The sequence below is a fragment of the Branchiostoma belcheri genome, unplaced genomic scaffold, assembly GCF_001625305.1.
Source record: "Branchiostoma belcheri isolate BF01 breed outbred unplaced genomic scaffold, Haploidv18h27 scaffold22, whole genome shotgun sequence".
NCBI classification, from domain to species: domain Eukaryota; kingdom Metazoa; phylum Chordata; class Leptocardii; order Amphioxiformes; family Branchiostomatidae; genus Branchiostoma; species Branchiostoma belcheri.
This window is the reverse complement of record NW_017803713.1, coordinates 3,280,189-3,293,003: the sequence shown is the minus strand read 5'-3', so window position 1 is coordinate 3,293,003 and position 12,815 is coordinate 3,280,189. Positions and strand designations below refer to the sequence as shown.

Here is a 12,815-nt window from a genome sequence, read left to right as displayed (position 1 = left end):
ACACCAAACCATCCTTTCGCAATCCACCTCAGAGAATTTTTTTCTTGTGTTGTTGAAATAAAATGTATTCATATAAGTGTACGTTTGTGAAGAGTATACATCCAGGGTTGAATCTATAAAAACTACAAACTTTTCCATTGGACATAAAAATTTGATAGATGTTTCAAGTGTCATTCCAACACTGTCGCCTCATCGATGAAATGTTTTCTATTAAAGGCATTCAGTGCGATTTCAGAGCAGCAAAACTGAAAATATTCTGAATAAGGCAATCTTTATGATATTGACACATACTGCTTCACATTAGCGCATTTCAATCATTATTTCATAATTTCGGTATTTAAAAGTGCAGAAACAAGCCGCAAGATGAGATCTTTATTTTCCGGGTGGTTCCCTAAAAATCAGCCCAGGGCCCTTCCAGTAACCATTTTCTGTCAGAATTTCGGGTCTTTTTGCTCTAAGAGGGTCAATATACATTGGGATAGTGTGGTTTCAACTCAGTACGTAGATAAATGACTAGAATATTGACTTTGAAAAATCGGATTTCCAAGCCCTAAAAACTGCACTGGATGCCTTTAAATTTGTATATCCAGTGGAAAGTTTGAACCATTATTTTTTTCACAGTATTATTCACATAATCGGTACATGTATATTGTCCATGTCCAGTTCCGTAGGTTGACTATGTTGTTTCATCACACCCTCGTACTCAACGGGAGGCACCGCCCCTTCATGTGCCGCCTCCTGCAGTTTGGCAGCGTCCTCTAGGAGGCGCTTCTTCTCCTCCTTGGAGACGTCGGGATTCATGGCAAGTCCCATCAGGTACTCAGCTGTCTGAAGGAGCTTCTTCTTCTGTTTCTGCACATCAGAACTACTGATGAAATAGAATAAAAATATGAAAATTTGATTTAAAAAAACTAGAAAAGGTAACATTTGCAAAACAAATGCATAATGTTTACCTTCACATATGGTCTATTAATTCTTACTCAAACACATTCATATATGTGGTCAGACAGGAGTATACATTGTAAATCCCTCCTACTATAAAATTGCAACATTATGTAACGCAACACTAGTTACCATGGTGAGAGACGTCAACAAATCAGGTCAATGGCCAGGTCAGAGGTCAGTGGTTGGAATGGAAGAAGAAGAAGAAACGTAGCAAAAACAATGTTTTCCTTTTCTTACCTGTCCTCCTTATCACTTTTGTCACCGTCTTTGCTTTCGTCTTCCTTTTCTTCCCTGATTTCTTCGTCCTTGTCTGCATCTTTTTTCTCTCCTTCTTTGGCTTCTTCTTCTTTCTTGTCATCATCTTCTTCATGTTTTTCTTCTTCCTTATTCCCTTCGCCTTTCCCCTCATCCCCGTCGTCTTCATCCTTATCTTCTTCATGTTCCTCCTCCTCATCATCATCTTCCTCATCGTCATCATCATCATCATCTTCTTCATGTTCCTCTTCATCATCATCATCATCATCTGCATCATCTTCATCTTCTTCATCTTCCTCATCTTCTTTATCTTCCTCATCTTCTTCATCTTCCTCATCTTCATCTTCCTCATCTTCTTTATCTTCTTCATCTTCCTCATCTTTATCTTCCTCATCTTTATCTTCCTCATCTTTATCTACATCTTCTTTATCTTCCTCATCTTCATCTTCTTTATCTTCACCATCTTCATCTTCTTCATCTTCATGTTCCTCCTCCTCCTCTTCCTTATCTTCATCTTCCTCATCTTCCTCTTCTTTATTTTCTTTATCTTCATCCCCTTCATGTTCTTCCCCTTTATCTTTATCTTCTTCCTCATCCCCTTCGTCTTTCTCCTTTTCTCCTCTTCCATCGTCTTCCTTTACTCCATCTCCTTTTCTTTCTTTCTCTTCTCCATCTCCTGGTCTGTTTTCTTCTTCCCCACCGTCCTCTTTTTTCTTCTCTTTTTCTTCCCCTTCGTCCCGCACCTCCTCTACTTCTAATTTTTCTCCTTCCTCTCCAGTTTCTTCACCACCACCTCGCTGCTTCTTGCGAATGGCGTCCATTTCGGCCATTGCTTTCTTCAGATCGGCATATGCTTTTTCAATATCAATGTCGTCATCCTCCTTGTCCTTATCTTCTTCATCCTCCTCCTTGTCTGTCTCCCCTTCTGTGTCGTCGTCGACACTTTTAACTTCCTCTTCCTTGTCTTCTTTTTCCTCTTCTTCTCTATCATTCTCATCACTGTTCTTGGTCTCTTTGTTCTCCTCTTTGCTTTCTTCAATCTTGTCATCTCCTCCCTCTTTTTCTCCTTCATCTAGTTCCCCTTCTTTCTCATCTTCTTTCTCTTCTGATTCTTTTTTGTCCTCGTGGTCTTCATCTTTTTCCCTTTCCTCCTCTTTTCCCCCTTCCTGTCTCTCTTCTTCCTCCTCCCCTTCTGATTCTTTCTCATCATCCTTATCTTCATCTTCACCATTTTCCTCCTGTTCATCTTCATCCTTCTTATCTCCGTCTCCTCCTTCTTTGTCTGTGTCTCCGTGGCCATCTTTACTTCGCAAGGCGTCTATTTCCGCCATTGCTTTCTGGATGTCAGCATACGCCTTGTCTGTATCTATGTCGCCTTTTTCTTCCTTTTCCGAAGATTCTCTTGATTCTTCCTCATCTGTATCATCAGTGTCTTCAATACTGTCAGCGTCATCCTTGTCTTCGGCGTCACCCTCTGAGTCTTCTCTATTTCTCTCCTTTTCTTTATCTCCTGCCTTTTGTCTGTCAGACCTCCCTCCGGCAGTATTTTCTTCCCGGTCTTCTTGGTCAGCTTTGGCCAGAGCCTTGCCGAGGTCTTCCAAAGCATCGCTCTTTCCCTCAGTCGTTCCCTCACCTTCCCTGGATTCCTCGAGAATGTGCTTCAGTCCGTTGTCCGCTTCTTGTAATTCGTCCAATTGTTCTTCTTTCTCTTTTCTGTTTATCTCGTGTCGGAAGATTTCGGGCTCGTCTCGGTCGTTTTCGGGCTCTTCTCGGTCGTTGTCGGGTTTCTCCGGCTGGTGCAGGCGGCCGAGTACGCCCTCCACGTTGGCGAGCATGCTGTCGATGGCGTCATTCAGACCTCCTGAGTTCTCAGCAGCCTTCGAACAGAAAAGAAATTATGTCGTCGTAACCGACTGATATACATTTTTTTTTTATTTCAACCAAGTCAAGTATTTGTATTTAACCTCCTTGTTTCAACGTACAAACAATACAATACCTACATATAGTGGTGACGTATATGGCTTATATTCACGTCTACACTAGACATGAAATAAAGATCACAACACAAGAATCTTGGACACAGGAGCGGACTTTTTCGCACGAGGGATTAAAGAGGCCATCCACATTAGGGCATTACAACCATCCCTCAACAGAGACGGGGAGCGCCACAGACTTTCTGCAACCTATGATCCACTGCTCACGGAGTCACGTGTGTTATCTGCGTGACGTCATGGAAGCGGTGGATTGTTCATTCCTTGACAAAGACTGGAGTCGTACAGTCAAAAATTTGCGTGAGTTCAATTTGCTGTGTTGGAAATTGCAGTTCAAACTTGTTTCATAATGACTTCTACCAACACAGATAAACTTTCAAGCTATTATTACGCATCATTTAGTAGTGACGACACGATTGTCCAATTGACTATCATCAGAGTAATTTACCACAATAAAGCTGTTTTACATAACTTTGATATATTGTGTGATGATGGACAGTATCCATCGACGTATCAGACCGCCTCTAACACGTTTGTAACTAACAAACTAAGGTCACTCTAGAAACCAAAAATCAAAAAGCAAGTCACTGAAAAGTATAAAAAATCATTCCTACCCTCAACTATTTATTTGTGGAATGAGGATGAAATATCCAAGCCTCTCTCACGATTAACATCTTTAAAAATGAGTTGAATTCACTACTCAACAGACCCACAAAACACTTCCATTTCTGTCATGGCCAAAGACATTCACACAAGGCTCCGTCTTAATTTCAGTCAGTTGAACTACCACATTGTAAACTTTATTCCAGTCAAAGAAGTTCATTGTACTCTGTTATCATCTCTCTCCAACATAGTAGAGCTACAACATCTCAATGACAGTTCCCTATGTTCCTTACTACTTCGAGGGTCCACATCACTTTCACGCCTACAAAACTGTAATGTTTTCGATGTAGTTCAAAACTTCATTTACTGTACGGGTAGATTCCCGTAATTCATAGATCACCAACTTGTCTTGTTTGTATCTATCTCGGTTTTATCCACCTTGTAATTATACATGTATCTTGTCAATGTGTTTTATACTCGTATGTTTTTTAGTAGAAGGTGTTACTTATGTTTTTTGCCCAAATGAGAATACTCAATAAATATATGTGAATAAATGAATAAAGAAAGGAAGAAATTAACAACCAAAAAGCAAATCAAAATGATGCTCATGTTACCCTTCTGTCCCTGGATTGGTTCTCTATGCCTCCATTGTACGTCGGGAGGGCGTGGCTTACACAAGCTGAAAAAGAACGAGAAGAGTTGTTCACCTGTTTTGTCTACCACTCCAAGGTTCCTAAATTTTCAAATTGTGACATCATTGAACAAGAAGTGATACCTATATTGTGATAAGTTTACTGCCAACTGTTACAGCATCCATTTATCACTGAAACAACTTTGAAGTTTTTTGTAGTTTCCAATCATTGTACAAATGTTTTTGATTCAGTGGGAACATAACATATACACAGCCACCATCGTATCACATGAATCAAAAGGAATGAAATACACTGCATGAATTTAGTAGTAAAAGACAAGACAATAAATCAGAGCCTTGTCTTGTCTCCTCTCTTCATATTCATCTACCGTCCACATTCCGGCATAGCAACAGACTTTTTTGCCCATTTTGGCTTGTTGACCACTTTCAGAAGACAACAAAATCTTTTTTTTTTCAAAATCAGGCGAAAACCAATGCACGCGCTGATGTCATCCATAAAAATTGCTTGCTGTGGCCTAAAGCAATAAAGAGCAGGGCTCAAATTCATTTTTTTGGGAATAGATACATGTACTGGTGCACCCAACCTAAACAATTTTGTGCACAAAAATATTTTAGGTGCACCATATAAGATAAAATAAGTAGAATGTCAGCAAAACCTATAATTATGTTTCATTTCAAGTAAATAAAGTACTGTAACAATGTCTGTATTATTTTTTTCTGACACTTAGATGTTAAGAATATGCTGTATACTACTATATCTTTAACATCTTTACATACGTAAACCTAAGAAAATATTTGGGTGCACTGGTGCACCCACAGAACAACAATGGGTGCACAGTTCCAAATTTGGATGCACTAAGGTGCACATGCACCCAGTATTTCGAGCCCTGTAAGAAGGACATCAGAAAATCACTTCTTGGAACCCTTAGCATAGACCGATCAATCACATTAGCAGTTCAACCAATGACAGAATGGCAACAGCGGTTCGACCAATGACAGAGCTACTCTATGTCCGCAGGGTATTTGCAGTTTTATGGTTTTTTTTCGCATTTCCACTTTTCGATTTGATTTACTAAATTGCATGAACAGCCAGGACAGCCCAACTAGGTGAATGCTTTTATAAAGGACTAGCCCTCATAAATGGACAATGAACAATTAACAATGTCAGTTACAATTCACATTTGTTGGCATTCTACGGCATTGGTATCGTTTTCCAATTTGTTTGCAACTTACGGTATATATTTGTTTATTTTGCAACTGCTCTGTACAATTTACAGTATGGTTGAAAACCTTTCTTTTCGGGAAACGGCCGCGCGCGGATGTCATCCATACAATCAAATCAACATGGTCTAACGTTAACAAGCATACTAAAGGTCTATGAGCTGAATACCATATGCATGCGTTTGCTATCTTTACAATATCAAATCTGTACAATAATATCACAATTCAGATGCATTAACAGAGTATCAAAATATTATCTATCAATTTTAAGTTAAATTAAGTTATCCTAAGAACAAAGGCGGGCTATGTTACTATACTAACACGCTATCTAAAAGTTATTTGGCCTAATCACTATGCATTTTTTGACGAAGGTGTTCGAGTCCAGGGCTATTGGAACTTTGATTGGCCCTGCCAAGTGCCAAGAAATAGACACACGTAATAACCTAGAGACGGTTTCTGTGTTGAGATTGCTGCCACACCGTAACATCAGGTGTTGATAAGTATGATATACCATCATTTTGGTGCGCAGAGGTGCTGTAATTATTGTCAATCATCAATGCCCTTATGGCCCTTATGGACCGGGGAAGAAAGACAGCTCAAAACGTATTTCCCTGGCGGATTTTGAAAGTATGCAAGGTAAGGCTACACCGTCTTAATTTTATGGATGACATCCGCGCGCGCATTGATTTTCGCCTGTTCTCAAAAAGTAAAAAAAAAAGATCACGTCCACCGAGGCTCTGGCCTGGCTCTAGGCCTGGGTAGTCCATGGTGGTTAGCGACAATACGGAGCCGGGCACCCAGGCTACCGAAGCTCCACGACTCAAGAGCACAGTACATATCGTACAGTGCCGATTTACAAATTCCGCAAAAAGCCAGCATGTGCCGGCTTGTCGTATACGTCGCTAAGTACTGCCACAAATACACAAAACCAGCTTTGTATTCCATTTTTTTTCTTGCCGCGGATTTTTTTTCTTCGCCCACTAGTTTGGGGGTCTTGAGAGGATGTCATCCATAAAATTAAGGCGGTTTGGCCCTACTGCAGGCTCCCTATTGTCGCTGGCTACCATGGACTACGGAGGATGACACCCAGGTCAGAGCCTCGGAGGAACATGAATTTTTTGGAGAACAGGTAAAAAGCAATGCGCGCGTTGACGTCATCCATAAAATTACGTAAGACGGTGTGGCCTAATGTTGTAACCAACGTCTGCTACGAAATCAGTCTTCTCTAGTGTTTTTATATGACATTTTTCCAGCACGTTTGCAATTACTAAAACTGTGCAGCTAAAACACGCCATAGTTACCGAAAAACATTTTCCACAGTTTAGTTGTTCGTGAAGATTTCTTCTCTGAAATACTACCAAGATTATGACGTTTATTTCTAAATTTGCCCATATCGACACCCACACACTAATTTGAAATCATTCACAGAGTTGAATATAAAAATCGGGACACTCCAATGAAATGCAGCACGGAGTTTCTAGTTTTCCCTGTAATACGTTGACAGTTAGTATTATTACTTCGAGCTTATGCTGAGGTCACAATTTCTACAAGGGACCCGGCCGGGCAGCTTTTGGGAAAGAAAACTACGATATAAAAGACAGCAAAACACAGAAAAGTTCTTAATAAGTCATGGGCTCTATTTCTGTATATTCTTGATATGAATAGTTAATTTCTCGTTCGTACAAACAGCCCGACCGGGCCCTGCTTTGGAAATGTGACCTAAGCATTACCCCTAGCAGCAAGACGTGTATTGCACAGAGGCATGAAGCACTATCATTGTGGCTCACACATGCTACTTAATCTACTGGAAGACTATATATCTGGGGAAAAACTATGATAGTTCTAACAAAATCACTTACCTAACGTTATGGTTGTCACAAGCACCAACCAGAAGTCGACCGTTCGAACCGCCATTTTGTCTCACTTAGTGTTCCAACAAAACTCGTTCTGCAAGTTTCCGTACTCACGGCAGGAGCCACTATTTTGTGGGGGTGTTCACCGTGTTAACTTGGATATTTGTAACATTTAGTACACGAATAAAAACACAAATAAACACCTATATACAAAGTAAAAGGATACAATTTTCCAGCATTATACAACTATTGTTTGCTACTAGAGTCTAAGAAAGAAATAGAAAACACTAGTACTCACAGGTTGTGTTAAAGTTAAAAAAGAAAACCGCCCGATACGCCCCCGCAGAAATATACACATGGTACATTCCTGTTAAGTGAACCGTACATAAAAATGTCCCCAAGCTAAACACCCTGATGACAAAACTACTCAGTAATTCCCTATTCACTGAGGAACTGTAACATTGTAATAACTTCCAGAGGGCAAATTCTGTGACTCGGAAGACAGCTGTCACTAGCCTCTACTAGTCTCTACTAGTCTCTACTAGTCTAACTACGCTGGCTATATGGGGAGTTTGGTCGCCTTGTAGCCTCCGTACATGGCTGGCTTATAGAACTGGGGGTTTGGTGGTCTTCGGCTGTTTTCTGATTAGCCCAGTTCAAAAACGGGGGTAATTCAACCAGGCCGGCTATGTTGTCTATATGCAATCAGAAAATAGCACATACAATCTCCCAAACACCAAGAAGACCCCCCCCCCCCCTAGACCCCAGTTTTTGGCATGCTATGGAGGCTAGCCGCCTTGTAGGTTTGACTGGCCTCGCACTTGGGAGAGAAAGAAACTACCTCCCCGCGGCCGGACTCCCTTGGCCAATTTTACTCTCTTTTTTGCCGAATTCTACGATCCGTATTCCCGTAGAAAGGCCTGGTGGAGGCTAAGCCTCTACCAGGCTTCGGGAAGCGGCTGAAAAGAGTAGAAATGGCCAAATTAAATAGACAGATGATATGCCAGGGGAGTTGGTCCACGCTAATGCTGAGCCGTCACATTTCCAGACCGGGGCCCGGCCGGGCTGTTTGTATGAACGAAAACTTCATATTCATACTTCATATCAAGAATATACAGACATAATGCCCATGACTATTACTAAACCGTTTTCTGTGTTTTATTTTCTTTTATATCGTACTTTTCGTTCCGAAAAATACTTATGTTCTGTAGTTCCGACAGAAATAATAGCTTCGTAGGAACTAAATGCGGAACGAAATAAAATTTAGTGACAAACGGCTTGAGGAAGAGGGTTGTTAGGAACATATCATATTATATCATATCATATTATATATGAATCTTTATTTGCATGTTCATGCCCATGGGGCCGAATGCATACATCAGAATGTGATGTTACAGGTACAGTGAGTAATATGATACATATAGGATATCGATACAAGAACTGATCGTCCGACAGGATGAAAAGGACTATGATGATGACAAGAATAACAGAATAACGTAAAGGTCTTAGCAACTACTAGAGAATAAAGTAATCTAGGTCTTGAAGATTTCTCTTTTTAAAGCAATTGGAGATCAATTCACATAGTTTTTCTATCATATGGTTATATCACTATATACTATACAATCTTCATATTGCAAACTATTTGTATCTACGTTACTAACTAATCTACAGTAATAATTATATTGTCTGTAATATGCTTCTATCCATAGGGGGAAACGGCCGAGCTCAGCTCTGCTGGCAAGGTTACTCGCATTTCTTTTCACTCCCAGAATAAATTTACAAAATATTAGAACTACAGGTCTTACTGGAAAGACAATAGTACCGAAGTTAGTTTATAAATATATTAGAGATATTCTTGGAATAACATATCAAATGTCATGATATCAAATGTCAAAACAGGACAATGTCCTAAGAGAAAGGCTAACCATACACCGCTGTTTGTCAATAATGATATGAGAATATTAAATATAATCTCTGCCATATTCATACTGTAAGTATGTGAAATGATTTGCCAGAACGACGGATTATAGAAATGATAAAGTCCACAACCCTGAGACGTCGCCAAAAAGTTGTAATTGTACTATAGTATACCTGTCTATAATAAAATGCATGTCACTTTTAATATAACTTCTTATACTGCTCACAGGATGTGTCTAAATCTAACGTATTTAATTCTGTATTATATGTGGTCAATCCCAAAAGGGAGGTTTGGATTGATGCGTTTTCGCATGAAGCTATCCTGGGCCTTGGCGGTGTGTTGGATATCCTATCCGTTTCAGGAATCCGTGTGTAGCAGCAGGAATGGTGATATCAGGGAGCAGAGACATCTGTCCCGGCGCTGGCCCGGTACTCTGCCTGGCGGGAGTTTGCCCTAAACCAGAGATAAACAACTTCAGTCACTGGGGGAAATTTTCAAATCCAAGGTTGTATTCTGGCATATTCAAGAGTCACTAACCACTGTTTTTTTTATTCCAACATGTAGTCACAAGACGTGGTGACGGCACATACATTCAATTTTGTTTAACTTATACTAATGCCGTCACCAACAGAGGGGACAATACAATACTTATCAAACACAAGGTTGGTGACAAGGCAAGATTCGAACCCGGGACTTCTTGGTTCTGAGCCTAATTCTCTGCCGTTACGCCATACGACACGAAGTATCCTCAGTAATAAGACCTTTGTGGAATGTAAACATCATTGTGCTCTTCCTACCGTCTGTTGCCCGCAGAAGATCCGGCTTCTCCAGGCCTCTCTTGAAGATGATGGAGTCACTGGTCTGACAGTAGCGGTTCCACGGAGGCCTGAGTGGGAGACAAATACTTTTTGGATTTACTTTTTTTTCTCCAACATTTCATGACTAGACAAATTGACAGCGCATTCAAGTTATTTCAACTTATTTTATGCCACCACCAACGCAGGGGGCAAATACAGGACAAGACAATGCTCATTTTCACCTTAGTTAAGTAAGGAAAGTGCCTTTCCAAATTGCAAGTTCACAAGATCGGTGGCATGTCAGGACTCGAACTCGGGACGTCTGGGTTCCATGTCGAGCACTCTGTCGTTACACCACACGTATGACCCCACAAAAATGTACCATGCGCGTTGGACCCAGATTTACCAAGGAGGTTATAGGGAAATTTACCACGCGCGTTACCAAAACGGTGAGTAGTAAGTGCGCACACAACGTACGTCGTCTTCATATATATGTGGATAATGTACCTTGTAAAGATTATGCCACAGCAAGTAATATTAATTTTATGCATGGCATCAGCGCACGCATTAATTTTCGCCTGATTTTGGAAAAAAAGAAATTGTGCTGTCTTCTGACGGTGGTCAACATCCCGAAAATGGGCAAAGATGTCTGTTGCCATGCCGGAAGGTGGATGACAGATAACTATGAAGAGAAGTGACAAGAAAAGGCTCTGATTTAATGTTTTGTTTCTTACTTTGATGCAGTGATATGTGATGCTGGCTGTGTATATGTGATGTTCCAACTGAATCAAAACCATTTGTACTATGATTGAGTCAAAATTTTAAAATGTAGAAACCATGTCTTTTTCGGCCCGTCTTTTTTTTCGCCCGCTCGCATTAGATTTGGAGTCTGCAGAGGATGTCATCCATAAAATTTACTTGCTGTGGCCTTAAGTTTCTATATGGCTGTGCCTGAGTAGAAAATATATAAACAACGCGCAGGTGGTAGCTTGTAATGTACATGACGTGTTGACAGGACCTAGATACAGGCAGGTCCCTACTGATAACATGTCCTTCAACACCACATACTCATCTATCAAATCTTGTCATATGAGCCCCGTCAAATGTACGATAAAACTAGAACAACTACAACTTTGCGAAGCAACAAAAACTAAGAAGTCCTCTTACACACAGGTGTGCCTATATAAGGCCATGTTGATTTGATTATATGGGTGACATCCTCTGGGAACCCCAAAACTGATGCGAGCGTGCGAATAAAAAAGGTTTGGCCCTCCAAAAAAGTTGCTTTCATTATGAAATCTACGTGGTTTTAAAGGTTGAACAAATGGCACAGAATATGGTTTGGTGAAGATCTCTAGTCTTCAAATTCATTTCTTTATATTTTCGTCTTTTTCGTATGAGTTTGGCATTTTACGACTTTGGTATCGTTTTCTAATGTTTATTTTAACCTACAGTATATATTTGCTCATTCAACTGTTTTGTACGATTTACAGTATGGTTGACAACTTTTTTTTAGAAACGGCCGAAAATTCATGCGCGCGTGGATGTCATCCATATAATCAAATCAACATAGCCTAAATAACAATACTACTACTTACGAGCAGTTATGCCTTAGTCTGACTGCCTTGAGTGCTGAGAGAGATGTCGGCCACCTGTCCCACTCCATGTCCGGCTGTGCTGCAGATTCAGACGAGGTGCTCGGCCATTCGTGACCAACTGGCTGTACCGCAGGTCCAGTAGACGGTGTCGGCAGCTGCAGGGTTTCTTCTGCGGGAGAGACCCGAGGCTTGACCGTCGGCGCTCCCTCCGCCGTCCGGTACGGCAGGAGGATCAGGAAAATGACCATCCGCTTCATCACTTCAGTTGTCTTCATTGTTGTAGTATTATTGTGAGCCAACTGCTGTCACAGTCCTTTATTTATATACATAGGATATAGGAATGCACGTGGATGAACGCGTTTTGTTTCTCCAACGTGCAATGTTCTGGCACACGTGTCCTGACATTGTTTACCAAAAGTCCTTGGCATACTACACGTGGCTGTTGATTCAGCTACACATGTACAGGATACACATGATATAGTCTCACGCTCCCGCTCACATGTATCTCCAGCCTTAGGACGGTATCCACGTGAGTTCCCGGGCCCTGTCCGTGACACATTCATATCAGGACTTTCCCACAGCCTCGCATACGACCTGTACCTAACCTGGTATCCGGTCTATCGCAGTTGGAGCGGGTTTTCGTCGGGGCTGCAGGAGCTCTTCTCCGCCCACCTCAGCTAGGTTCCCCGGTAGGTTTTTTACGGCGGGAGTTTGATTAGCCATATTCCTGAGAAGTCAAACCTCCTAACAGCTTGGCTAGAAAAGTATACTACTAATAAAATAGAATAGTAGTTACCATGTTTCCTATTTATTGTAAAGCATATCCACTACATTCTGTATGCCAACTTTGGTTTTTAGTTTTAAAGTAGATACAATAAGTTGAATAAGCAGACCGTATAATATTATGTTAGCATATAGTTTTAAATCACCACATCCTGTACTCATTGTTTTGTTTTTTTGTTGTTGTTGTCAATATCCGTTT

The 12,815-nt window shown here is 40.8% G+C and overlaps 1 protein-coding gene across 1 annotated transcript; it reads right to left on the bottom strand.

Moving 5' to 3' along the window:
• Positions 1-489: 489 nt before the first annotated feature.
• On the bottom strand, positions 490-7,613 carry LOC109470156 (spore wall protein 2-like). Its single transcript, XM_019768938.1, has 5 exons — positions 7,527-7,613; positions 4,409-4,473; positions 1,430-3,077; positions 1,183-1,378; positions 490-868 (listed from the first exon to the last, which is right to left on the bottom strand). Exons 1-5 carry the CDS (start codon positions 7,579-7,581, stop codon positions 628-630), a joined length of 2,205 nt encoding a protein of 734 aa, XP_019624497.1. The 5' UTR covers positions 7,582-7,613; the 3' UTR covers positions 490-627.
• Between the last annotated feature and the right edge of the window lie 5,202 nt (positions 7,614-12,815).

Excerpts from the sequence above, each read along its gene's own strand:
- LOC109470156 (XM_019768938.1), bottom strand. The coding sequence starts at position 7,581 with ATGGCGGTTCGAACGGTCGACTTCTGGTTGGTGCTTGTGACAACCATA. Across the intron at positions 4,474-7,526 it reads TGTGACAACCATAACGTTAG|CTTGTGTAAGCCACGCCCTC; the intron begins GTAAGTGATTTT and ends GTTCTTTTTCAG. Across the intron at positions 3,078-4,408 it reads ACCAATCCAGGGACAGAAGG|GCTGCTGAGAACTCAGGAGG; the intron begins GTAACATGAGCA and ends TTCTGTTCGAAG.